At 42.2% G+C, this 27922-nt stretch overlaps 2 protein-coding genes across 8 annotated transcripts in view; both read left to right on the plus strand.

The window, feature by feature from the left end:
* The first annotated feature begins 15219 nt into the window (after window positions 1-15219).
* Ranbp6 (RAN binding protein 6) lies at window positions 15220-19778 on the plus strand. 2 transcript variants are annotated; one of them, XM_035441892.1, is made up of 2 exons: window positions 15221-15457; window positions 16514-19778. In XM_035441892.1, the coding sequence occupies exons 1-2, from the start codon at window positions 15263-15265 to the stop codon at window positions 18578-18580; spliced, it is 2262 nt and encodes a 753-aa protein (XP_035297783.1). In that variant the 5' UTR covers window positions 15221-15262; the 3' UTR covers window positions 18581-19778. The 2 variants fall into 2 exon arrangements, with proteins under 2 accessions (XP_027262221.1, XP_035297783.1); XM_027406420.2 differs by having other exon boundaries at window positions 15220-19778.
* A 2488-nt stretch (window positions 19779-22266) lies between these two features.
* Kiaa2026 (KIAA2026 ortholog) overlaps window positions 22267-27922 on the plus strand; it is a 73229-nt gene continuing 67573 nt past the window's right edge. For 3 of the 6 annotated variants that reach the window (XM_027406421.2, XM_027406423.2, XM_027406425.2), the window contains exon 1: window positions 22268-22978. In XM_027406421.2, the coding sequence (XP_027262222.1) occupies window positions 22386-22978 (593 nt within the window). In that variant the 5' untranslated portion in view covers window positions 22268-22385. Of the gene's footprint in view, window positions 22979-27922 lie in introns of all 6 variants that reach the window. The other 3 variants (XM_027406422.2, XM_027406424.2, XM_027406426.2) reach the window with 2 other exon arrangements.

Here is a 27922-nt window from a genome sequence, read left to right on the forward strand (position 1 = left end):
CTGAAAAATCTTTTAAAATGGGGGTTTTTTGTGGAGCTGGAGAGATGGCTCAGTGGTTAAGAGCACTGGCTGCTCTTTCAGGGGACCCACGTTTGATGGTGACTCACAACTGTCTATAATTCCAGTTCTAGGGGATCTAATGTCTCTGTGGACATTTCATTCGCATGATCAACGCACATACATGTGGGCAAAACACCTACGCATATTGTTATGTTTTTATTTAAAAAGAAGGAAAAGAGAAAGCTTTAAGATGAGACATGTTGACTAGTTTATTTTATATGGACCCGGCAGAGTAGGGAGACTAAGAGAAGCGGAACAGGGGTAATGGCTGACCGCCATGGCCGGTCGCCATAGAGGCAGAGAGAGTGCATGGGTGAGAGAGAGCCAAGAAGAAACAGAGAAGGAGAGTAGAGAGGAAGCAGGAACCAGAGAAGCAGGAAAGTTGGGACTTTCAAAGGGAAGACTGGACATGCACACTGAGGTTCCACGCATGTCCAGAGTCGTCATGGGTGACCGGTGACATGGCGTTGACATAGCACGTTTTCTTGCGCATGCCCTAAGTATTGTCAGGGGGCGGGGTCTGTCTCTTAAAGAGGTAGAGCCGATCAGCGTCAAAGCCTGAACCTTTCACATATAACATTTTTTTAAAATTAGAAAAGGGAAAACAAGGATTTCTGAAGGACTTAAGAATTAACAAAGAAATAAAATAAGGAGACTTAGAAAAAAACAAACCTCTCACCCTAAGAACGGGGAGAACTAACTTAGAAACCTAACCAAGGTCACAATGACCCGAGTCCCTGGAATTTCCTACCTGGCAGCAATAACTCTCTTACAAGGCCACAAGACAACCTAACTAAATACCAAGCACTCTCAGAGGGCCACCCTGCTCTGGGTTCATGAAGATAAGAACAGACTATCCCACTGAGTCAGGAGACCATCCAGCCCCAAAGATAAGAGACCTCCAAAGGACATGTGACTCTGGTCACGTACCCAAACCCCTAAAAGCCTATGGTTTTCTCCTATAAAAGAAGCCTGCTTTTGAGGAACAGGGCTTCCTTTTTCTGTCGGACTGGGAGGCCCGTTTGCGCAAACGTCCCACAATAAACTTACCTCTTGTTTTTACTTCAGCTGGACTGGACATTGAGTGTTTTGGGGGGGACCATTCGATTTGTGAAGACTCCTCGATCTGAGGGTCTTTCATTTCCTGCATGCTAAGAAATGTCAGTTGAAACGTTTTTTTACCCCCTTGTAGTTAGAACACAAATGGAAACATTCATACGTTTTGAAGTAATTTTGTTATTGCTGCAAAAAAATTAAATTCCATGGATACATGTAAAAAGATGTTTCTCTCCCACCCACCAGTTTCCAAATAATCACTCAGAGGCTTATATTAATTACAAATGCTCTATCAATAGCTCAATCTTATTACTACTAGCTCTTACATTTTAAGTTAAGCCACAATCTTTATTTATGCTCTGCCACATGGCAGTACCGTTATTAGCGTGGCACGTTCATCCATGTACCGTTATTAGCGTGGCACGTTCATCTCCTGCTCCCTCTGCATCTGGCTAGTGATTCCTCAGACTCCACCCTTCTCATTCCCATCATCCTTAGTTTGGTCGCCCCACCTGTATTTCCTGCCTGGCTACTGGCCAATCAGCATTTCATTAAACCAATTTCAGTGACAAATCTTTACAGTGTACAAGAGGATTATTCTACAGCACATACATAGCCACAACCATCTTGGAAAAATCTTTTGTCAGCAGACATAAAACAGATTCCTTAAAGCAAATATCTTTAAATGAACTCCTGTTAATAAGAATAAACCAGCTAAGCCGTCTCTGTTTTAGCCATGACGAATTTACAATAGTAAAAGGAACATTGTCCCCCACTCCTTTGTGTGTCTACAATCTACAGCTTTTTGTCTTCCCTAACTCCAGATTCTCTGTTGACATTGTCACTCATCTCCTTACCTCAGATCCACCCCCAAACAAAAGAACGGAACAACTGAGACTTCATGAAAACCTCAGTTTTCCAAGCTAATACGGTGTGGAAAAGTAATTTTCTCAATGAAAAAAAAAATTAATCAAATTGAGGCTTGAGCAACATGACTCAGGACTACACATTCATTCGATTTATTCACTTCCTGTGACCCACGACTTCCTCTGTGTCAGTATTTATCCTTTCCTTCCTACTAACTCTGTGGTGTGTATTCTCACACGTTCAAGTTTGATCACCAGAAATTCAGCTCTTTGACATTGTTATCTTAAGTATACATCAATTTTATCCTGAATGAAAAGTTTCAGATATATACAAAAACATAGATTATACAAGAACCCTCTATTTATTTATCACCCCGCTTTGACAAGAGTCACTCAGAACTCTTACTTCATCTGTACCTCTGCCCACTTCCCTACCACCACCTTCTCCCCCCATTTTTTTTTTCAATAAAAGTTGGTGTTTGCAATTAGGTGTTGCTTTTGTCAATATAACCTACTTGGTGTTGTGTTGGTTCCTCTGTTTTCTATACCAGACCATACATCTTCGTTAGTGAACTTGCATTTTAACTGCTAGAAATTAGTAACTGTCACTTAGTATTTAAGAATACTGTAAGTTTATCCCATTATTCCTCCGACATCCGTGAATCCCCTTTATCGCTCGTCTCACTCTTAAAGCAAGGGTGTCACCTACTGGCCAGATTTAAAATGCGGTCTCCACACTGGTGATTTGAGAATGGCACCTATAGACTGGGATGTTTGAATGCTTGATTCTCAAACGCTGGAAATGTTTTGGGAAAGATTAGGAACTGTGTCACTGGAGGTGAGCTTTGAGGTTTCAAAAGGTCAGGCCATTTCCAGTTAGCTCTCTCTGCCTTCTGCTAGTGGATCAAAGCTATAACTCCTGTGCGGGTCTGCCTGTACCCTGTGATGCTCCCCCCGTGGTGGTTATGGACTCATCCTCTGAAACTGTAAGCCTCCAATAAACTCTTTCTTCTGTACGTTGCTTTTGCTCGTGGTGTTTTGTCATAGTAATAGAAACTAAGACATTGATTGAACTTAAAATTCTTAACCATATTGTCCCAGTTGGCTTTCTGTTACTATGATAAATACCATGACCAAAAGCAACTTGGGGAAGAAAGTGTTTATCTCATATTACAGTTTTGCAGAGGGATGCTAAGGCAGGGACTTGGGGCAGGGACCTGGAAGCAGGAACCGAGGCAGAGACCACAAAGAACTGCTGCTTACATACTTGCTTCCCCTGACTTGCTCAGCTACCTTTCTTATGCAACACAGGTCCACCTGCCCAGGGATGGACTCTCCTCCATCCATAAGCAATTGAGAAAATGTCCCACAGATGTGCCCACGGGCCAAGCAACAGAAGCAGTTCCTCAGTTTTGATTCCCTCTTCCCGGGCATGTCAGCTTCATCACTGACACTAACTATGACATGTGCCAAATAATTCCCCAGCGCACTGACTCCTTCTTAGATTAGTTTTAAGCACAGAGAAAGAGGGGGGAGGGAGAGTAGGAGGGAGAGGGGGAGCGAGTAGAATCACAAAGGAAACAAATTGTATGAAAACACTGTTGCAGCCAGGAGTCCATTGACTCCAGTTAAGAAGCCATAACTGCAAAGATATATTTATGGTTCCTGTAGAAACAACTCCTTTCTCTTATTTTGTGATTAAGAATTATTATTCCTGAAAGGTTTTGGGAATTACATTGTACATTGTCTTCACCATTGTAAATATTTTCATTTTTATAGATTTTTAAAAGGTTATTGAAGACATAAAAGAAGTTTCTATGCAATAAAAATTATCTACTTGGGCCCAGCAAGACAGCTCAGTAGGCAAAGGCATTTGCTGACAAAACTCATGACCTGAGTTCCATCCTTAGTACCTGCGTGGTAGAAGGAAAGAAATGACATCTTTCAGTTGTCTCGAAGTACACACACACACACACACACACACACACACACACACACACACTAATAATGTAGTTAACAGATTTGGAGAAAAATATTGGGTTATATTTCTAAATTCTTTGAATTCTAGAAATTGTGATGGTTTTGTCAAGGAGAAAAAGAAGACTCCATAGAGAAGCTGAGAAGGTTGCTCTGCAATGTTCCCGCTTCCCCTGCATGTTTTTGCCAGGCCTACAAAGGAGGGCAGAGTACAGATAAATGCTATTCTTTTACACCTCTGAACAAGGTCAGCAACTGAGGTTTCTGATAAAGTCCCCTAGGTGGACTCATCCCACTAGAGGGCACTGTGAGTGCAAGTCAGATGGTGCAGCAGGATAACCAGCCCTCTGGAATGAGGAGGACTTGAGCCCCTTCCTTATAAATAACCCCCTTGCTGGGCATTGGTGGTGCCCACCTTTAATCCCAGCACTTGGAAGGCAGAGGCACTGTGAGTTTGAGGCCAGCCTGGTCTACAGAGCGAGTTCCAGGACAGGCTCCAAAACAATACAGAAAAAATCCCGTCTTGAAAAACCAAAAATTAATAAATAAATAAATAACACTCAAGGAAAAGGTACACAAATGACCTCAGGAAGTGGAGAAGAGAAAACCAGAGGAGATAGCCACATTGCACAAAATTTTTCTACATTCTTATCCTCTCTCATTTAAATGCTACAAGTCCTAGTGGAGTAGGTTTTATTGTTCCCCATTTAAAACAAACAAAGAGGAATTTACTTTATAGATCTTCCTGAGTTCTTTAAGGACTAGCTGTGTTCAAGGTAGTTATTCTACAGCTTGAGACCTGGAGTTATTTTTTAAGGGGCAATGTCTGTCTGCTGAACGGTAGAAATATGTGACATCCTTGTGAAATAAATCTAATATTAAACCTGAGCTATTTGGGGATGAGTCATTATTACTCATTACTCCACCATAATATACTCATCTATCTACAGACCTGTTTAACTTCACTGAGAGCCAGGTGGGGTCACGTGACAAGGGCATCTATCTGGTCTGAGGTATTTTTCCAGAATCCAGGACTTCCCGGTATTAGTTCATTTTAGTATTCCACAAAACACTTCTCAGAAACTCCTCACATCCATCAAGTGCTCAATGTGCTTTTAAATGCAATTTAATTTAAGAAGTCAAATATTTGCACACTCATTCCCCCAAACTGCATTTCCTACCGATCAAAAAAGTATGTAATACCGCATGCCAGAGTTACAGACAAAATTCCCTGCCTTTGTGAAGCTTACATTCTAGAAAAGACAAATAATAAATATGATGTTAACGTGTGTGTGTGTGTGTGTGTGTGTGTGTGTGTGTGTGTGTGTTACAGTAGAAGATACAAACTAAGGAGATACAAGGAGATACACCAGACAGAGAGGGCAGGTAAGTTACTCCTCAAATGAGATATATGTATATTAAAGTTTGAGAAGTTCTGATATAAATGGAACAATGAAACATATAATGATACAGTGTGGGATAAAGAGTGGGAAGTGCCCATCTAATGCAAACCAGCTCTTCTGGTAAGCAAGGAAAGAGCCCCAAATCAGTTTAGGTGAGGGCTGGTAGAGCCTGACACTAACATACAGGTACAAGACCATAGCCCATCCTAAGCTTTGGGGGTTTTGTTTGTTTTTGTTTTTTGAGACAGGGTTTCTCTGTGTAGCCCTGGCTGTCCTGGAACTCACTGTGTAAACCAGGCTGGCCTCAAACTCACAGAGATCCACCTGCCTCTGTGTCCCAAGCACTGGGATTAAAGGGGTGCATCACCTGGCAGCATCCTAAACTTTTATTTATTTTTATTTTATTTATCATTCTATGTTTGTTTTTTGTTTTGTTTTGTTTTTGCTTTTTTTGTTTTGGGGGCTTTGTTTTGGGGGGGGCGGGTTCACGACAGGGTTTCTCTGTGTAACTTTGGAGCCTATCCTGGCACTCACTCTGTAGACCAGGTTGGCCTCGAACTCACAGAGATCCACCTGCCTCTGCCTCTTGAGTGCTGGAATTAAAAGGGTGTGCCACCAATGCCCAGTGTTTGTTTTTATTTTAAGGCAGATTCTCACTAAGCAACTCTGGCTGTCCTGGAACTTATTGTATAGACCAGGCTGGCCCAGAACTCACAAAGATCCCTCTGTGTCTGCCTCCCAGGTACTATGATTAAAGGCATGTAGCTCCACACTCAGTCCCAAGATTTTTTTAACCTTCTATTTTACACACGAGTGTGTATGTATTTGTATGTGAATGCTTATGTATATTAGTGTACAATTAGAAGCGACCTTGTAATTTTTAAAGTGCTTACAACGTAAGATATTTTGTTGCTATATCAAAAATAAACCATGGACCACAAAGGATATATCAGAAAGATTGCATTCACATTTAACCAAATTAAGCCTGTTTCTATTCCAAAAGTTTATGTATTACTTCTTAAGATAAAAATAAAAATCTAAAGCTCTCTCTGCCTCATATTCCTTAGTCATTACTAAGCTTTGCTTCCTGTGCCAAACACTGGGGCCCTTACGTCATTTCTTCTAAGCCTTGGCTCTGATTGCATCCATGGTTATAGATATTAAAGTTCCCTTCCAGGTTTCACTCTCTTTGCACTGGTGCCTCACCTCAGGCTTCTGTATGTAATTCCAGACACCTCCCATTCAACTTAGTTTTTTTGTGTCTGTGTGTGTGAGAGTGTTGTTTTGTTTTGTTTTAAAGTCCCAGGGGCCTTATCAAGAAAAAAGCAAGTCGAGAACTCTCTCTAGGCTTTGGTCACAAGATTCACCACTGAGATGCTCATTATTCAAAATCAAGTGGCCCCTTTGGAAGTAGGCAGCTGTCATACCACCTCATTTTGCACATACTGATATTTGCCATGGCTAGGAGCTTTGCAATTAGCAGCCAGTCCCACCTTTATAACATGAACGTGAGAGGACCCAGCTCTGAAAAGCATAATTCCCCATCCTTACAGAACCTCCTTCATCTCCATAAACCTGACAGAAATATCCACTCTGTCTACTCCGGATTCTTTCCCTAGAAGGGTACCCAGCATCCCCCCTGTTCTTTCTTCCCCACCTCACCCTTGACACAGTCTCCTTAATGAGCGGAAGCTCCTACAGAGCAGAGAAAACTATCTCCAGACAACTGCTCCTTTCTTATAAATGGTCCCCAAGGAAAAGGTACATAGATGACCTTGGGAAATGGAGAATAGAAGAAATAAACAGTCTCATATCAATTAATGTAAAGTTTTTCTGCATTCACACTTTCTCATATTTAGCTGCCACATTGACCCAGTGAAATAGATTTCATTGTTCCTCACTTAAAATGAACAATGGTCTGGGGAAGGGAGGGTGACTCAGTGCTTACAGCCTTGCTAGGCAACTGTGAGGACTGGAGTTGGAATCCCCAGAATTCACATAAAGACTAGGCATGCATGGCAGCCCACCTGTAATTCCAAACTCCAAAGGCAGAGATGGGGCCTTAGGGTAAACCTGATGGCCAGACTAGCCATATCTGACTTCTCTGAATTTGATTGACAGATCCTGCTGTGTAGAATAAGGTAGAGTGCAATCAAGGATTATTTCCTACAACAACGTTGGGCCTCCTCATGCAATGCAGTCACACACCGAACCCCTCCCCAACATACACACATGACAAATGGGGGAAAAGCATATCGATGTTAGATCGGAAGATAGATAGACATCCAGACAGACAGACAGACAGACAGACAGACATGGAACAAACTAGGTATCCAGCAAGATGGGTAAATACAAATACATGTGCTGCTACAAACCTGATGATTTGAGTTCAATTCCTAGAACCTCAAGGTAAGATCCATTCCTGCAAAATGTCTCCTGACCTCCATATGTGAACTTTGACACACACACACACACACACACACACACACACACACACACACACAATGGATGCCATTTATCAGTATTGAATTTCATTTTTACTCTTGGTCTTTTGTATTCAACTTCTGTGTCCATTATTAAGAGGATCTTATGTTCCCCGTGTTCTTTCATGTTAGAGGCATCTTCTCATTTACTTTCCTCTGCTGCGTTGATCCTTAAAGACTGAATTGAAGAATAATAATAGTTCAAGAAATCAATTAGTATGCTTTAAATTTTATGTTGAGAGCTGGGTGTTGTAGTGCACTCTTTAATCCCAACACCTTGGGAGGTGGGGGGCAGAGGCAGGCCCATCTCTGTTGACTTTGAGGTCTAACTGGTCTAAATAATGAGTTCCAGATAGTCAGAGCTACATGGTGAGATCCAGTACCAACACCTCCCCCAAAGATCTCTGTTGATACAAATTCAAATATAAGGAGGAATTCTGGGTCAGCCATAGAATTTCTGCTATTATCACTTGTCACAGGTGACAAAATAGGACTTGAAGTCCTCCACCATAGCTAGGAAATTATCTGTGGGGAGCTGTCGACATGTAGGCAAATATAATTGTTATGAGTCTTACAGATTTTTTCTGGTTGCAATGGCTTTTAATGGACAGAAGTAGGCACTGTGGTTCTTTGACCCTCCCAATCTAACAGCAGCTGACCCAGACATCACTGTCTTTTCAGGTCTGGCTCTGTTTTAAACTAAGTGACTTATGGGGCAGTTTCATGCTGTGCTGGAAGGAGCCATGCAGGAGGTTGATGGCTCTGAAACTCCAACTTTACCTAGACAGGTTCTGGATGCTCCCACTGGGGCAACGAAGACTCACACTCAAGTCAGGCACCAATTGTCCTGACTAGACCATTACTTCACATTCCCCATATTTTACACAAGTGTTGCAAAAACCTCATCACTCAAAAGATTCAACTGTACAAAAATATGTAGAATAAATAGGAGTGTCCTTTTGTTACTGGGGAAATTGGGGCTCTCTTTTCATGGTCCTTGGTCATCAGTGAAAGAATTTTAAAAGGGACTGAGAAAAAAACTCTTGCACAGCTTTATTGAAGCTTGAGAGAAGAACTAGGTGGGTCATCAGAAACTCTTGGTGGGTACCCAGAGGAGGAGAGTGGAGAAGAGGAAAGCCACACCTTTTGCAATGCGTGTTGGCAAGCAGCTGCATGGCTGCAAGGTGGGCTTTAGAGAGAGGGTAAGAAAGCCATGTGTGTCCAGGAAAGTATGCTTAGGCTTTCGGGAAGTGTAAGAAAGAAAAAGAAAAGAAGAAAAAGGTAGGCATTTTTACTTCTCCAGCTCTGTCATCTAAACACACATACAGCTTGTCTTGTTGGCTTGGGCTGGCTCTACTCCATATCTGCCACTGTCCTCACTGTTTGTTCAGTGGTCCTGGCATTTCAAATGTCTTGGAATCCCCTGTAGCACAAGTAATAAAAAACCCAGAGACAGATATTGGGGTTCAAGCTGAAGATCAGAAAAGCAAGCGGCCACCGCTAACTCTTATCTCTACTTTAGATTGAAGGGGCGATCCCATCTCCAAGAATCCTGTGTGGCTGGAGACTGAATGTCTTGAGACTGAATGCTGAAGACCGAATAACCGAATAAGCCCCTGAGCTCCTGTCTTATATACCTCTCTAGTGCTGGGATTAAAGGTGTGTACCACCACTGCCTGGCCTCTGTGGCTGTGGTTAGCTTTGCACTCTGATTTTTCAGGCAAGCTTTATTATATCATAAACCAAATATCACTACAGTCTCCAATGTAATTGGAGCTTCACATACATATACATACCTATTCATATACAGGCACACATCTTAAAATGTCAGGTGTATTATGTTGTATAATTTTAACAGTGGCCACAGGTCTTACTATTAATGATTCCCCTTAGGATACAGAGTAATGCATAAAGAAAGTTTAAACAAATAAAATATTTATGAACACAGTTAACAAATAGCTGCAGAATATAACCAAAATCACAAGACATTGAAATAACAAGATTATATCTAATCGCATATGACTGGCAGATAAAAAGGCAGTTTTTTGTTTTTTGTTCTGTTTTTTTTTTTTTTTTTTTCAATACAGGGTTTCTCTCTGTAGCTTTGGAGCCTATCCTGGTACTCGCTCTGGAGACCAGACTGGCCCTGAGCTCACAGAGATCAGCCTGCCTCTGCCCCCCAAGTGCTGGGATTAAAGGCATGCGCCACCAACGCCTCAACGCCTGGCTTGGCTTTGGTTTTTTGAGACAAGGTTTTTCTGTGTAGCTTTGGAGCCTGTCCTGGAACTCACAGAGACCCATAAAAAGGTGGTTTTTAAGGTAGAAAAAGGCTCTGGTATAGGAAATCTCTGACCACATACCAGTGCAATATATGAAGTTAACTAGAGTTTTGAGATTAATAGTGGCCAGACAGCATTAGAGTGCTTGATTTAATGAAACCCACGATGGGGCATAAGTCAATGAGTGGAGTGAAATAAGGGGAGCAAGGATCCTTGTGCCCTTGAATTTCCTCCTGGACAGGTGATCAGTGTCAAAACCAATGTGAGGATGGGTGGCCTACAGCAGAGATTTCCCCACTTTGTGGTAACCCACCAACTTGATGGTAGCACTGGTGTATTTGAAAAATGCTTTCATTTCTGATTTTCTTTGTTCTGTTACTATAAAAACTCAATGAAACTACTGCAATATCGGTACATGGAATTTGGAGTAACCTGAACCTGTATTCCCAAGCCACAGTTACTCTGGGCTGCTGAATAAACTATCAATTATTCCCTCAGAGGTGAGAGGTGTGTGTGTGTGTGTGTGTGTGTGTGTGTGTGTGTGTGTGTGTGTGTGTGTGTGTGTGTGTGTGTGTGTGTGTTTAAGGGCTGTAAGAGGCTGCTGCTTCCAGAAAGAAGGGCTATTGTTGAGGCAACCCAGAGAAAAACAGAAAGAACAAGAAACAATCCCTTTCCTGACCCTGCCTCTTTTGACATTGTCCAGTCTCTTGAGGTTCTTGTTGGCAGAAGCCAACAGAGATCCAGCTCTGAGTGGAGACACTTGTTAGACAAACCTAACCTTAGCATCAGAGAACAAATTATACAAATATAGATGGATATGAGCTTAAGACAACTGGCAAATGGCACTTTCAGTTTAAACAGAAAGTTTAAACAATGATTTCCATTGGCTTCGGCCTAAACTCCCTATTTAAAAGCTCCCAAGTAGGCTTCATCTAATGGTCTAATGCCTCTTGAGGATTACCTGGATCCATTGTTTCATTCAGTGCTGTTGCAGAATAGTTCTCTGACTGAGGCATTCTTTTTGCATTGATTAGGTGGAGTCTGTACAGAGAAACATTCCCTCACCAACTATTTGGTTGATTTAAATTACAATTTGTGCAGGAAAAGACAGGGGAAACTTGATTACTGCTCTTAGTCCATTTTCAGAGTTGCTGGCTTAGGAATCTAAAGATGATCAGTGGCTTAGCAAGTTTTGATATTAGAAATTTGTCACATTTGTTCATAATTTTGATTCTCTTTTAATCTATTGTAGGCATTTTTCTCTTTTATATTCAGGTTGTCTCATTTTAGGCCATTTAAAGTGTTCATGGCATTTTCATGACATTTTGTTTTGGTTTGTTTTCTGTATTTTTCTTATTTGTTCTGGATTATTCTTGAAAAAAAATATCATGCATGATCAACTTAATTCTATCCCTTTCATTTTACTCTAAATTTCTAAGTCCTTCAGTGAAATTAGTAACTTATCCTGACCTTTCCCTGACTTGGCAATAAACACCCTAATTGTCTGGTGTTGGGTTACTCTGGGGAAATGATCTTGAGATGCCCTCTCCACCAACACAACAAAGCTAGAGTTAATTACAGAATTTAAAATTGTTCAATTGTAACCAAATTGGCAAGCCAATTTAGGGTATTATGTACACTTCTCATATGGGGAAAGAGAAGGACAATAACAATAAAAAATTAACTACAAGGTAATTTATCCAAGAAGTCATAAACGATTGCCCTAAAACAGGTTCAATTTTGCTCCTACTGTTGAAATTACAAGTTGTTTTATCATGTGGGAAGCAGTGAGAGAACAAAATAGACCCCCCAAGATTCACCTTTTTAGGAAAAGCTTTTTCCTCCCAAATAGCAGTGTTTTTTTTTAAATATATATAAACACTGATTTTTATTATTTTAGAAATAAATAGACTGGCAAATAACAGCACCTCAAACCAGATGACCAGGGAAACTCTTGGGAAGATGTTTTAGTCTCCTTCTCGTATACTGTGCACTGCTTTGTTACCTCTCTGGTCTTTGCCTTCTTTCCCGCCATCAAATTCAGCTACTGAATTTAGACTTTCTGGTTAACCAAACTAGGTAATTGACCAACATAATGTCTCTATTCTTTATGCATCCGTTTTCCTGTTCATGCAAATTGCTCTAAAACTTGATTCATAGCACTTGATTAAAATCTTGTCACCTTTAGGGAAAGAACCCACGTTTCTTAGCATGGACTATGATACCCTTCATCATCTGGTCTCGACTTATCTCCCTGTCTTCCTCCTTGCTGACCCGGCCCTCTCAGGCCCCACACCTAATGCTTGACTCTGAAACATGGGCAGAGAGTTCTCACAGTTTGCTTCAAGGCCTCTGTATTTCAGCAAGTTGTTCTCACTTGTTCTCTCTCTCTCTCTCTCTGTCTCTATCTCTGTCTCTCTCTGTCTCTCTCTCCTCTCTCTCTCTCCTCTCTCTGTATCTGTCTCTCTCTCCTATCTCTCTCTCTCTCTCTCCCTCTCTCTCCTGTCTCTCTCTGTCTCTGTCTCTGTCTCTGTCTCTCTCTGTCTCTCTCTGTCTCTCTCTCTGTCTCTGTCTGTCTCTCTCTCTCTCTCTCTCTCTCTCTCTCTCTCTCTCTCTCTCTCTCTCTCTCTCTCTCTCTCCCCAAATGGTTAACTAAGAGTTCAGAAGCCAGTTCGGACGTCACCTCCATCTGAGATTCATGTCACCCACTCTGAACATGGACTAATAGGAATAATCAAGTTTCCCCTCTCTTTTCCTGCACAAATTGTAATTCAGGCCCACCAAATAATTGGTGAGGGGATGTTCTTCGGGGCAGACTCCCAGTTGATTTGCTCTAAACCTCAGTGTGTTAGGCGGTTCCTTAGTGCCATGGACAGAATTATTAGCACACTAATTCCTTATATGACATCTACTATGTCCCATAATCGTCTTCGTGAAGTTGCTCTTTGTGTGTGTACTGTATGATGGGCTTATGTGGGTGTGTGCACATTGTGGAAGTCAGAGGTCAACTTCCGGTGTCTTCCTAAATCACCTCATGTTATTAAGAAAGAGCCTCTGACCAAACTTTGTGTAGGCTGACACTGAGCTCTAGAGATCTTCCTGTCTCTTCCTGCCCTGTGCTGGGGTATACATGTGCAGTGGGGTTTTCCATGGGTATTGAGATCCAAACTCAAGTACTCGTCATGTTTACACAGCAGGAACTTTATCAACTGAGGCATTTCCCTAGCTTTTCTTGTATTTAATTTTTGGTGTCCAGCACTATGCTTGCTATAGCTCTGGTGAATATTTTCTGATGGAATAAATGTATGACTGAACAGTCTTAACAGCATTTCAACCATTTTTCACTTTGCACTAAGTTATTCATACTCCCAACATAATATCACTGCACCAACCTTGGCATTGTTAGTCATTTGCATTCCAAACACAGCAGGGGGTCTGCCATTGCATCTTGCTGTAGCTTTAATAAGCTCTTAGTATGCTAATGGTTGTAGCTGTAAGGAAAGCATTTCTCCCACATTCGTTAACATTTCCTAAAACTGCAGATGCAAAGCTTTTTGCAGCCAAACTTTTTCTAGGAGCAGTAAGAAAATCATTAAGTATGGTACGAGGTGAAGAACTACAGGTAAGATCTTAGGATCAGAACAAAAACTGATTTGATGCATAATTCTCAAATTTGGGTATTTATATGAAAACCTACTGTGCATATTCAAATTATATATGCTGGGATTACAGGTTTCAGAATGCTAGTTTAGTAGTTTGGAAGCTGGTCCTAAGTGATCTTGATATGGCCCACTATCAAGAAACACTATTCAGAGAATAGTTGCATATTACAAATTAATTTAAGAGACCATCTATTTGGTCTGTCATCTTGTTAATGTGAAAACTATCATTTCTCCATTTTGTGTGTACATGCAACAGAATTCCACGAAACTGAAATTCAGACTGCTTGGCAAAGTTTAAGACAGAAAACAATAATTGAAGGTCTTTGATGATGTTGCAAAAGCAAGAGTGGTTATGGGCGAGTTCTGTGGCGAAAAGGGTGCACTCTAAGGAAAGGTAGAATTTAGACTCAGTTGCTATCTTGGGCAAGTCCTTCAGTCTCCCCGGTTCTCCATTTCTCACCTACAGGTAGTACTATTTCTATCCTTATCAACCTCATAGAATTATATAAGGGCTAAAAATGAGTATAATAACTGCTAACACTAAGATCTGATCACAGACAGTTACACTTTATAATTAAGGTTTTAAATGACACACCTGCCTAAATTAAGACGCCTAGCCCCGGGGAATTTGTTCTGAGGGTAACTTTTGCAGCTTCCTATTAAAGGGTAATTAAGATTCCAATAACTGAACTCTGTCGTATTGCAGTTTAGAAACACATGTAAGGGAAATCTTGAGTGACAAAGACACAAAGTTAATAGAAGACCAGGATTGAAGAAGTTTATTACTCCACATCATTTCCACCATACTTACTTAGTTCTTCTTTTCTCATCTCTATTATAATCCACATTACTTCATTGGATGTGGTAGTGGGGAGGAAATCGTTATCCTTTAATTGAGCTTATTTTGCGAACAGCTTTATTGTGGTATCACTCATATACCCTGTTCACCAATTCAAATAATAGAACTCAGCATTTCTTAGTAAAATGGCATGGCACTGGGGAACCGTCCTCACTATCAATTACAGAACATTTTCATCAACCCTCAAAAAGAAATCCCGGGACAGCGGACCGCAGTTATACTCCATGCCTCCCCTACTCCATAGCATCGGCTAATTAAAGTCCGTGTAGACGGCCTATTTGAGATCTTTTATAAGAATCAGGGCATCGTACAGTATGTAGGCTCTTCGGGCGAGTTTCTCTCCTCCTATCTCCTTCCCGCCTCTGCAGGTGCACAGGGATCGGGAAACACGAGATACCCCCGGTATTCTCCCGGCTCCGTCATAACGGTAAAACCCCGATCCCACCCCCACCTCACCCCCCTTCACCCCCACCCCTACTCCCACCCCTTCCAGCGTTACCCCCGCGTCGGTCTGGGGAGCGCGCCCCGCCCATCCCCGCCGTCGCCTCGTTGACGTCACTGCTCCAGCCGCAGACTCCCTCCCTCCTTGCCGGTCGCGGTAGCTTTGACAGGGCGCGATGGCGGCGGCCGGGTCTGCAGGGTTGCCGGCGACCGTGTCGGAAAAGCAGGACTTTTACCAGCTTCTGAAGAACCTGATCAATCCAAGCTGTATGGTGCGGAGGCAAGCGGAGGAAGTCTACGAGAATATCCCGGGGCTGTGTAAGACTACGTTCCTCTTAGACGCCGTCCGAAATAGAAGAGCAGGTTATGAGGTGAGACAAATGGCTGCCGCACTGTTACGACGGCTTTTGTCCTCTGGGTTTGAGGAGGTCTATCCAAATCTGCCTTCTCATGTGCAGAGGGATGTCAAGATTGAACTGATACTGGCTGTTAAGTTGGAAACACACGCTAGCATGAGGAAAAAGCTTTGTGATATTTTTGCGGTGCTGGCCAGGAATTTGATAGATGAGGAGGGCACTAACCATTGGCCAGAAGGTCTGAAATTCCTCATTGATTCGATTCACTCTAAAAATGTGGTTCTGTGGGAAGTGGCACTTCACGTTTTCTGGCACTTTCCTGGGATTTTTGGGAACCAAGATCGCCACGATTTGGATATCATCAAGAGGTTGTTGGACCAGTGCATTCAAGATCAAGAGCATCCAGCAATCAGGACATTATCTGCTAGAGCTGCAGCTGCGTTTGTCCTTGCTAATGAAAACAATATTGCTCTTTTCAAAGACTTTGCGGACTTGCTTCCTGGAATCTTACAGGCTGTGAATGATTCCTGCTACCAGGATGATGATTCGGTGCTAGAATCCCTTGTCGAGATTGCAGATACCGTACCTAAGTATTTGGGTCCCTATTTAGAAGATACTCTGCAGTTGAGCCTGAAGTTATGCGGAGACTCGAGGCTTAGTAATCTGCAACGCCAGCTGGCTCTGGAAGTAATAGTGACCTTATCCGAAACTGCAACTCCGATGTTGAAAAAGCACACGAATATTATTGCACAGGCTGTGCCTCATATATTAGCGATGATGGTTGATCTACAAGATGATGAGGACTGGGTAAACGCCGATGAAATGGAAGAAGATGATTTCGACAGCAATGCAGTTGCTGCGGAGAGCGCACTAGACAGACTGGCTTGTGGACTTGGTGGAAAAGTTGTTTTGCCAATGACCAAGGAGCATATCATGCAGATGCTTCAGAGCCATGACTGGAAATGTCGACATGCTGGACTGATGGCCTTATCGGCCATCGGAGAAGGTTGCCATCAGCAAATGGAACCAATTCTGGATGAAACAGTTAACTCAGTTTTGCTTTTTCTTCAGGATCCCCATCCAAGGGTGAGGGCAGCTGCCTGCACTACACTTGGACAGATGGCCACAGATTTTGCACCTAGTTTCCAAAAGAAGTTCCATGAAATAGTGATTACGGCGTTGTTGCGAACCATGGAAAATCAAGGTAATCAGCGTGTGCAATGCCATGCGGCTTCTGCCCTTGTCATCTTTATTGAAGACTGCCCCAAATCGCTACTAGTTCTATATTTGGAAAATATGGTAAAAAGTCTACATTCCATCTTGGTAATTAAATTGCAAGAGCTGATTCGGAGTGGAACTAAGTTGGCCTTAGAACAGCTTGTGACAACCATTGCCTCAGTTGCAGATGCAATAGAAGAAAGCTTTGTTCCATATTATGATATATTTATGCCCTCCCTCAAACATGTTGTTGAGCTTGCAGTTCAAAAGGAACTCAAGCTTCTTCGAGGAAAAACTATTGAGTGCATTAGCCATGTTGGTCTTGCCGTTGGGAAGGAGAAATTTATGCAAGATGCATCGAATGTGATGCAGTTACTGTTGAAGACACAATCGGACTTAAATACTATGGAAGATGATGACCCTCAGACTTCTTACATGGTTTCAGCGTGGGCTAGAATGTGTAAAATTCTTGGAAAAGACTTTCAGCAGTATCTTCCACTGGTTATCGAGCCTCTTATTAAGACTGCCTCAGCTAAACCTGATGTTGCTCTCTTAGACACACAAGATGTGGAGAACATGAGTGATGATGATGGCTGGCAATTTGTAAATCTTGGAGACCAGCAAAGCTTTGGAATTAAAACCTCAGGACTTGAAGCAAAAGCAACTGCTTGTCAGATGTTGGTTTACTATGCTAAGGAGTTAAGAGAAGGATTTGTGGACTATACAGAACAAGTTGTGAAGCTGATGGTTCCTTTGTTGAAATTTTATTTTCACGACAATGTTCGAGTGGCAGCTGCGGAAGCCATGCCCTTTCTCTTGGAATGTGCAAGGATCCGTGGCACGGAGTATCTTTCACAGATGTGGCAGTATATATGTGATCCCTTAATCAAGGCCATTGGAACTGAACCTGATACAGATGTACTCTCAGAGATAATGAATTCTTTTGCAAAGTCCATTGAGGTGATGGGAGATGGTTGTCTCAATGATGAACACTTGGAAGAACTGGGAGGAATTTTGAAGGCAAAGCTTGAAGGGCACTTTAAAAACCAAGAGTTGCGGCAAGTAAAAAGGCAGGAAGAGAATTATGATCAACAGGTAGAAATGTCTCTTCAGGATGAAGATGAATGTGATGTTTATATTCTGACCAAAGTATCAGATATCTTGCACTCATTATTTAGCACTTACAAGGAGAAGATTTTGCCATGGTTTGAACAGCTACTTCCTTTAATTGTGAATCTAATTTGTTCAAGTAGGCCATGGCCAGATCGACAGTGGGGATTGTGCATATTTGATGATATCATAGAGCACTGCAGCCCAACCTCATTCAAATATGTTGAGTATTTTCGGTGGCCAATGCTACTCAATATGCGAGATAACAACCCCGAAGTCAGGCAAGCTGCTGCTTATGGACTGGGTGTTATGGCACAGTTTGGTGGAGACGATTATCGTTCTTTATGTTCAGAAGCTGTTCCACTGTTGGTAAAGGTTATTAAGTGTGCAAATTCCAAAACGAAAAAAAATGTCATTGCTACAGAGAACTGTATCTCAGCAATAGGAAAGATTATGAAGTTCAAGCCCAATTGTGTGAATGTAGATGAGGTTCTCCCACACTGGCTGTCATGGCTCCCGCTGCATGAAGATAAAGAAGAAGCTATTCAGACTTTGAATTTTCTCTGTGACCTAATTGAAAGTAACCACCCAGTTGTGATCGGTCCCAATAATTCCAATCTTCCCAAAATCATCAGTATAATTGCAGAAGGAAAAATTAACGAGACTATTAGCCACGAAGACCCCTGTGCCAAACGCCTAGCTAACGTTGTTCGACAGATACAGACTTCTGAAGAATTATGGTTGCAATGTATATCCCAACTTGATGAAGACCAGCAGGAAGCTTTACAAGAATTACTCAATTTTGCTTGAAGCACTTTACTATCACTTGAATATCAGCTATCATAAAAATAACTACAAAGTTTTGTGAGTGGATCCTTACAAATGAGAGATACCATTTCTCTCTGCTAAGCAGTTCATACTTCAGGATTAGTGTTAAGGTCTTCTGTTTATTTTGCATGTGTCATCTCTTAAAGAAACTGTGGTTGTAACTTGTGCTTCCAGTCAGTTGTCCTAAGAGTTCTCTGTCACCTTCCCCCTATTTAGTGTAAATGTATATAAATCATTGCTATTTGTCTGAACTTTTGATGCTGGGTAAACGGTATACTTGGTGCCAAGATGTCTGTGACTGTCACAAGATGTAAAAGAGCTCATAAAGAAAGGGAAACTTCCAGGATAAGCATCTTTGGAATTGAGGGTCGAGTATATTGGCAGACTTACTCTTCCTTGGTACTCTTCCTTGGTAATACTTCTGTTTGTTATGGTACTGGAAGGATGCTAGACCTGAAAAAGTTTCAAGGTACTGCAGTGGATGTAGGAGTTTTTTTTTCTATAATATAAATGAACCTTTTCATGTAGAACTCCTGTAAAGGGGTTGGAGCATGACTAAATTCCAATTTACAGGGTGTCCGGTTGAGAGGTACAAGAATTTAACCAAATTGGTCTTTAAAAAATTATCTAGAATTGAAATGGTGTGGAGGAGGAAGAGCTGATACATCTAACCCTGAAAGCATGGGATAGACTTGAACAGAGCTTAATAAATAATAGTCAATGTTTGTGGGAGTCCGTTATTGTTACATGTTTTAGCTGAGTGTTTATATGTAATACCCCCCTATCCCCCACACTAAACAAGAAAGGAAACCTTTATTCAGAATAAGGGAATAAATAGATTTCTGTTTTGAAGCAGTTCTTAACAGATTCTACAGAAACAGTGAAACAAACTTAATTTCATCTTTAAACATTTAAAAAATGAGCTTTAAGACTAGTCATGTATCAGTGTATTGTTTTACAAAACAACTCTGAATTTAGGGTTAATTGTATTAACTGAAATGTCTTTACTGTTGAAGGTGTTTTGTAGAGTAGAAAAAAGTTTCTACTTAACAAACTTCACTCAAAACTTACAAACAAGAATGTCTGTTGTGATTTCCTGAGCCTGTTGTGTTGTGTATGTAATGGAGCAAATATGTCAGACCCAGTAAGTGCTCAATAAAGTGTCAGTGTTACTACTGTTGGTTGTTCTTCTACTGTGTTCTTTTTCATGCTTTAGAATTTGGTTTACAAATTTCCCTCCCTACTAGGTCTATCTAGACTACTGTAGACAGGGATATAAAGTTAGATTTTTAGATAGTTCAGAATTTGATATATAGTATGGTTACAAGTGTATTTAAAATAAATAGCTAGCTACCTTGAAGTTTAATAGTTTTCTGTGGGTGGTGGGATTAAATGGCAACTTTTCTATAAATTAAAATTACATACAAACAACGTATTTCTCATATAATAAAGTGTTTTTTTTGTAAAGTTCAAGGACCTCATTTACTATCATTTTGACCTCTTCATGAACTGGAGTTAAGGTTCCTTCTACTTACTGAGCTCTTTCTCTGTGTGGCCTAAGAAATCTTTCATCAGTATGTTGCTTGCAGGTCATATAGTCTTGTGAAACTGGCAAATGATTTGTAATTGGGTACTTGGAGTTTTGAAGTAAGAGAGAGTTTAAATTTGAATTTTGATTTTTCTAAGTGTTTGTTTCCCTACCTGCAAGATGAGGATAATATGTTGTTTATGTGGTGGTTGTCTTAATGAAAGGAGACAATGAATATAAAGTGCTAAGCAGCAGAAGGGTCAGTAAATGGAAGCTATTGTGTGAGAATTTTGAAATAGGTCTGGTGGCTAAAAGGGAGTGGGCATTTGCTTGAGTTTGGTAGGCTTTTAGATGCTTGGGTTTTGTCAAAGGAAATGAAGGAAGCCCAACCAGACATATTTGCCAGTTGCTGTAGTAGAACTGGTCCTTACCTTTTTTCCTCATGAGCTGAAGTATGTCTGACAGAGAGAAAACCAAAAATGCCAGATGAGTACGTTATGTGTGAAGGAGAGTGTAACTACTCTAAAAACTCATGTTCTTGTTTCAGTATTTTTGCTACAAAAGATATATAGCTTTCTGAACTCCCTACAAAAAAAGTTTTAAGGCACTACATTTTATCAGTCCTTTAAACGTCTTTATGCAGAAGTAAACAATCTTGAAGGTGAGATCTCAACCATTTATAAATTTCATGTTCAAATTGCACTTCTATAGTTTCGATTTTATGTATCATTCCAAGTTTCAAACAAGTAAGTCTGAATATCACATGCATTAGAAAACAGTAATAACTATTTTGGGGCTCATTAATTTCCCCCTCATTTTATGCAACGTGAACTAATGTGAATGATGAGTCCACTTTTTTTAGTTACTTTAAAAATAAAAAAATGTAGCAAGATTGTTAAAGTCACACCAATGACAAGCTGTACAGCTTAGAGTAGAAATATTTGGAGTTTTTTTGTTTTTTTTGTTTTTTTTTCTTAAGCGAGATTGCGTTCTCTTTAGCCGAACTCAAGAATCCAGGTGTTTATCGGTTTTAACATTTCAATAGAACACAGGATTCGGTTTTTAAAAAACTGTTAACTGGGAGCTGGAGTTTCGAGAACTAGAGCTCTACAATCCTCCACTCTTGTGAAGTCCTTAAACTTCCTTTCTAATCTTTCCCAAACGCTAGTTTTATGAGAAAAAAAGACCGGCGGTCACAAGGGAGGACGGGTGCAAAGATGCTAGTTTACAACGGAGAGGTTTACTTTTGTGCATTCTCGTACCTAGGTCACCTAGCGGATGCTTTGAGAAAACTAATATTAAAATATTTTTTAGGACCAGTAAGGGTCTCCCAAAAGCAACCTTGATGGGCTACCCGAGTGTGTGCAGCGCGCGCAGGCGCTCTGCTACTCCCTCCGCCCCTCCCCTCGCAGAAGTCCGCATGTTGATGACATCATTGGCCCGCCTCCGGAGGCCGGCGGTGGAGCCAAGCCCTGGCTTTGGCGTCGCAGGGCGGGACGAAAGGGGGCGGGGCCACTTGGGCCACTACGCATGCGCGCCGCGAATGGCGACGGCGCTCCTTTCTTTGCCTCTCTACACAGCTCTCCCCGGCCGGGGGGGGGCTGAGTGCCCTCCCCCTTTCCTCTCTGCCCCTCCCCTTGCCCCCCCCCCGCCCAGCGGGGCTTCTAACTGACAGTTGTCGCCGGGCCCGGTCCGTGCGCCGCCTCCTCCTGCCCAGGTCCCCCGCAGGTAGACAGGGGCGGGAGGGGTGTGAGGAGAGGAGGAGCCGGAGCCGCGGCGGCCCGGTGCTGCGGCCCACTCGGGAAGGAGGAGAGCCCCTCTCACTCCTCCTCGCCCCCTCCCTGCGCCCCGTCGGCCCGGGAGGGGTGGGGCGCCAGGCCCCGCCGGCCCGGCCGGTGAGCGGGCGAGCGGGTGAGCGAGCGAGCGGGTGAGTGAGCGAGCGAGCGGGCGGCGGGCGGGCAGGGTGCGGAGGGCGAAGCCGGCGCGGGCCTCGCGCCGCCGGGGGGAGGGGAGGGGAGAGGAGGGCACCTAGGCTCTCCTCTCCCCCCTCCCCCGCGCGCCATGTAACCCCGCCCCGCGGGCGCGAGCCTGAGACCCCCGCGCGCGCGGGTCCCGGCCGGCGGCCGGAGAGCGAGGCCCGATGCGGCAGGGGCGGCGCGGCGCCTCGGAGCCCTGAGGCAGCGGCCCGCCGGTGCTCACGCTTCTCCCGGCGCCTCGAACGGTCGCTCCTCTCAGCCCAGCCTGGGCCTGCCGGGGGACATGAGCGGGCCGGAGACGCCGCCGGGAGAGATGGAGCGGGCCGCGGAGGAGGAGCGGCCGCCCCCGACGGCCGGGGACGGGGACGGGAACGAGGAGGAGGTGGCAGCGGCGGCCCGGGCCTCGGGGCTGGACCGCAGGAGGAGCGCCTCCTCGCTGGACGACGAGGAGGAAGAGGTGGCGGAGGCGACGGTGGTCGCGGGCGGTGGCTGCAAGGAGCAGGACCTGACCTACGAGCTGCAGCAGGGCTACCGCATCCTGGGCGAGTTCCTGCAGGAGAAGCACCGCGGCCTCACCGCCCCTTTCCTGCAGCCCTTGGGGGGCGTTGCCGCCGGGGAAGAAGACGGAGCCGAAGGGCGGCGCAACGGGGGCCGGGGCAGTCGCGTCCTCCCGCAGCAGCCCGGCCAGGGCATGTGTCTGTTGAAGATGGAGGAGAAGTTCTCCCGCGGCCAGTACAGGGGCATCACCGAGTTTGTGGCGGACTTCAGGCTCATGCTGGAGACGTGCTACCGCCTGCACGGAGTCGACCACTGGATCTCCAAACAGGGCCAGAAACTGGAGATGCTTCTGGAGCAGAAGTTGGCGCTTCTCTCTCGGTAAGCGAGCCGGGTCCCTGGTGGGACTGACAGACAGACACACACAAACACACACACACACAAACACACCCGCACACGTGTCCGAGGAGGGGCTGGGCCAGGGCCTGGGGGGCGGCGCTGATAGGTGCTGAGTTGGTGCTGGCACCTCGGGAGGAGGAGCAGCGCTGGGCGCGGGACCGGAGGGGTGTGATGGGCATGGCTGGAAGGGTGAGTGCATCCACGGAGAAGCCGAGAAGGGAGTCCAGCCCTAGGAACCCCAACTCTCGGGACCAGGTAGATAGGTTCCAGACGTCAGAGCTACGCGAGTGGGGAGAGGGAAAGCCTTTTGTAGCATGGAAGTTGAACCCGCCACTCGTATACTGTTTTAGCATAGCATTTAAAACAGCATGTAGGGCGAAATGCCTTTAGAAAAATAATTTTGGCTCGCGTGGAAAGATGGTTAAAATTTTTATCTTCTATCAGTTTCAGCCGTTGGAAATTTACTGTTATTAAATGTTTCCGTTTTATCTGAGAAAGTTAAATTTTTTTCAGTGACACGAAATGAATGCATCAACACAACGTATTTCATAAGTTTAGACTTGCATGGATGTGTGTGTCTGTCCGTCTGTCTTTTTCTTCTTCCAGTGCTAGGTAGAACAGAGGGTTTCAAACATATCAGATAAGCACTCTGCCACGGAGTTAAGCACCCAGCCTTAGAAATTTTTTTATTCTACTAGAAATTATAGGTAATTCAAATTGTGCCATGCTTTTAGTATACACCATCTGTATACTCCTCCCCTTTTAGGAAGAGAAAATAAGTTAACATAGGACACTAAGACTAAGGTATTTTATACAATAATCACTAGATAGTGGACATGAGCCCAGTTACAGTAATAGAAACATCTTTAAATATTAGGAATGTTAGTGAAGGTGGAATTTTTATTTTGTGTGTGTGAGAGAGTGTGTGTGTACACTTGCATGTGTGGGCAAATGCTCATGAAGCAGAAGCCAGAAGAAAGTGTCTGGTGTCTGCTGTCACTCTCCACCATGTCCTTTGAGGCATGGCCCCTCCATGAACATCATGCTTGCATTTTCCTATAGATTGGAAGCCAGCAAGCCCCAGAAAGCCTCCTGTCTTCCTCTCCTTTGGAGCTGAGGTTATGGGCTTTTTCCTTGGTAATGGGATCTAAACTTGAGTCCACTTGATTGGGCATTAAGGGCTGCTAATTGCTGAGCCATCTCTCCAGCCCCTGGAATAGGAGTTTGACTATTTATTAGTTGAATGAACTGACTGGCTTTTTTGACCTGTTTCCTTGCCTATAAATTGGGGACAGTATCATCTTCAGAAAATTGCTGTGAGGACTAAGTTTAAAAAATGAAGTCAATACTGTTGGTCGTGTCACTCAATGTATTAATCACAATAGTGCAAGAAAATGAATATTGCCTCAAATCTGAACCTGGGCATTGTATATATGTAAAATAATGTATCTTTCATTTGTCTTTGGATGCTCATTTACTATTTTCACATTTATTGCTGACTAATTTCACTAAAAGAGTAATATAGTGAGTGCTTAGCTCATTAGAAAGCAAATTCTCTTTAAACTAAAGTTTTTGCATTCTTCAGTAAAGTAGAATTATTTGGTAATAGGTTAGCTATTTACAAATTAGCTTTGTAGATTAATATTTTTATTGGGTGATTTATATTACTGTGCTTGTTACTCATCTTTACAGTGCATTGTGGCAAATGTAGTACATCTTAAAAAACAGTCTATTCACATGCCATCATTTTAAAAAGCTTTTTAAAAAAAAAGATTATTTTTAGTGTGTGTGTGTGTGTGTGTGTGTGTGTGTGTGTGTGTGTGTGTGTGTTCAGTTGTCCTTGGAGGCCAGAAGAGTTTGTCAGATCCACTGGAGCTCAAGTTACAGGTGGTTTGAGAGCCACCTGAAGTGAGTGGTAGGAATCAAACCTTGGTCCTCTGGGAGAGCAGGATGTGCTCTTAACCATCTGAGCCATCTCTCCAGTCCCACAGGTCATTATTTTTAAATAGCTAAATATACCCCAAACTGATGTCACAGGATTTTAAACACAGAAGGAACAGTAGAGTTCTTGTAGTCCATCTAGTTAGACAGATGGAGAAACAGGCATGTAGAATGAGATAGATAGCTGCACGGAAGTTCTAGAAAGTAACATAGAGATATAGCTAAACTGTAGCTATTTCCAAATTACTGTGCATATAACAAATCTTTGTCCTCCAAAAAAACAAGTTATTTTTTTCTCCTTTGTATAAAAATTTATAAATATCATTATGCTCAGTGGTTTGTGCTCAGAAATATTCCCTTGTGATCTAATAGTGTCTACTTTTAGAAATTAAACTTACAATGTTGTCAATTTATTAAATTATATATATCTGATTAATTAGCCAAAAGAAATAAAAGTCTTGCATTTTAGTAGCAAAGTAAAATGATAATCTCAAATAGATAAATATTTGAGTCTCTCATGTTTTTGTAACAGTATTTGATGTATGCAAATATTTTATAAGTGCTAGACTATATTTGTGGATACTAAAAAAATTTATATTAGCTTAAAATCTGAGTCATAACTGAATAAGTGTTTTGAGTGGGCAGAACTTGGTGAAAGCTACAGCTGCTTGGGATATAAGTTAGATATATAAATCTTTTCTAGAACAGTATTCTACAGACTGTGTGTGTGGTTATGATTTTCAGGAAATAGATGACTTTGTGAATATATTAATGTATGCTATGTTAGTAATTAAGCCAGTTTCACGTAGTACTTGTTTTCATTTGTCTTTTGATCTGTATTTCTCAGACATCTACTTAACTATTACTTTCAAATGGTAAAGATGACTTTAAAGTTGCTGCATATGAAGCTGGCAGAAAGGCTCAGTGGGTAAAGGCAGCTGCTGCCTGAGAACCTGAGTTTGATCCCTGGAACTCATGTGGTACAGGGAGGAAACTGATTCCTGAAGTTGTTCTGACTTTGGCTTGTGGGGATACATCTCCTTCCATAAATAATGTAAAAATTTTTTTCCTTGAGCTGCTACACATACTGTTGAGCTTTCCAGCAAGCATTTGGTGGGGTACAGTAGATAAAGAGGATATCTTATTATTATTAGAGAACAGCCTAGTAGTACAGGTGCTGTGAACATATAACAAATCTCAGTTTCTTCATCCATACAGTGAAAATGTTAGGCTACCTTAGTTAATGGTACAAATATTTCTCTAGTTAGTGGAGTTAGGCATTGTCCTTGAAAACATCAAAGCCAAGAGTGGTGGTAAACTCTTTTAATCCCAGCATCAGGAGGCAGAGGCAGGTAGATCTCTGTGAGTTGGAAGCCAGACTGGTCTGCAAAGCAAGTTGCAGAACAGACAGGACTACACTGAGAAACCCTGTCTCAAAAAGACCAATGGGGGTGGGGAGTGGAGGGTGGGGAGGAGGGCAAAGAAATGAAAACATCAGCTCTTTGTCCCTAAGTGGTATGGAAGCATTTAAAGTAATAATTGTATATGACTGTTATAATAATTATATAATGAATATACAGGCCAAAAATTTAGAGAAAGTTGGCTTAAAGTTAAGAGAGAGGGGAGAGTAGGGATGACAGGTGAGGGGAAAAAAGACGGGGAAAGAGTAATTTAAGCTTCAGGAGGGTGTATACTTCAAGTGATTCTTAAAGGAGTTGAATCATGTTCTTGGATTTTTCAGGAGAGTTATATAGGGACACTCCAGAATGGTAAACTTCAGTGAATGCAAAGTATGACAGTTCTAGAAAATACAAACAATTCTGTATGCTTTAGTATGGGTCTAAAATCATATCTATACCACAGGAAGGTATGTAGTGTGATCATCCAGGAAGGGAGGAAAATATTAGAACCTGAGTATATTCAATTGTTTTGGCTTGTGTCTTTTTGGCATTTATAATAGTGCTAAACATAGAAACCTATAAACAAAATTTATATGTTACTAAGTTGTTTCTTTCAGATGTAAGATTGAGACTCAGGTCTGTTCTTTTAATTTCTAAAACCTGATTTGAGAGAGAGAGAGAGAGAGAGAGAGAGAGAGAGAGAGAGAGAGAGAGAGAGAGAGAGACTTATTTTGAGTAGTTTAACCGCTCCTACCAAGTTCTGTTATCTTCTTTTATGAAAAAGTGGAAGGTTTATAGGCGCTCAAGAGAATCCAAAGTATAGAACTGTTTAGTAATAGAATTTGGACTTGTCTCTTGTTCAGAACTATAGAATATTAAGAGTTTGATATTGCATATAATTCTAGTTATAATTGCCATTTGTTTTAGAAAAGTCCCTAAAAATGTTTAAATGTGGGATGAAAATAGAAGAACTCAGTAAGACATGTATTGATCCCTATTTCCAAAAAATTAAAAAACACATACACAGGTGTGCACACATAAAAGGTAAAGCATACTCTGTGATTCTCAAAATAGCTCCATTGACAGAGCACTTAAATGGCATAATTCTATATAAACAGCACACTGAAATTTTGATGTAGTTATATGTCACTTGCTTTTTTTCTGAAGGATCTAAAAGGCTTAAGACAATTACAGAAAGAAGCCCCCTTATGGAAGAGAGTCTATCTAGACCTTAACTGTTTTTCTACTCCAAATTGAGAAAAGCAATTACTTGATGGAGGTTGATTGGCAAATCGTGGCTTAGTTTGTAAATTGTAAATAAAGTACTCTTGTGTGTTCCATGGGAGCATATTTCAGGAATACTGTGATGAGCTGTGTTCTAACGTGTTAGAGGTATGTAGAGTTGGTATAACTACTGCTGTTGGGGCAGGGATGAAGTTTAAACCTTACTGTATTTTATTCAATACATTGTAGTTTTGAGTTTGATGAAATTGATCTCATTGAATAAGTATTTGAGCAGTTGTATACTAGATCGTGCATAAAATCCTCAAGATAGGTTGGTAAACGTTGTCTGGTTTCTTCAGGT

This window comes from Cricetulus griseus, chromosome 3 (assembly GCF_003668045.3).
Source record: "Cricetulus griseus strain 17A/GY chromosome 3, alternate assembly CriGri-PICRH-1.0, whole genome shotgun sequence".
Taxonomy (NCBI): domain Eukaryota; kingdom Metazoa; phylum Chordata; class Mammalia; order Rodentia; family Cricetidae; genus Cricetulus; species Cricetulus griseus.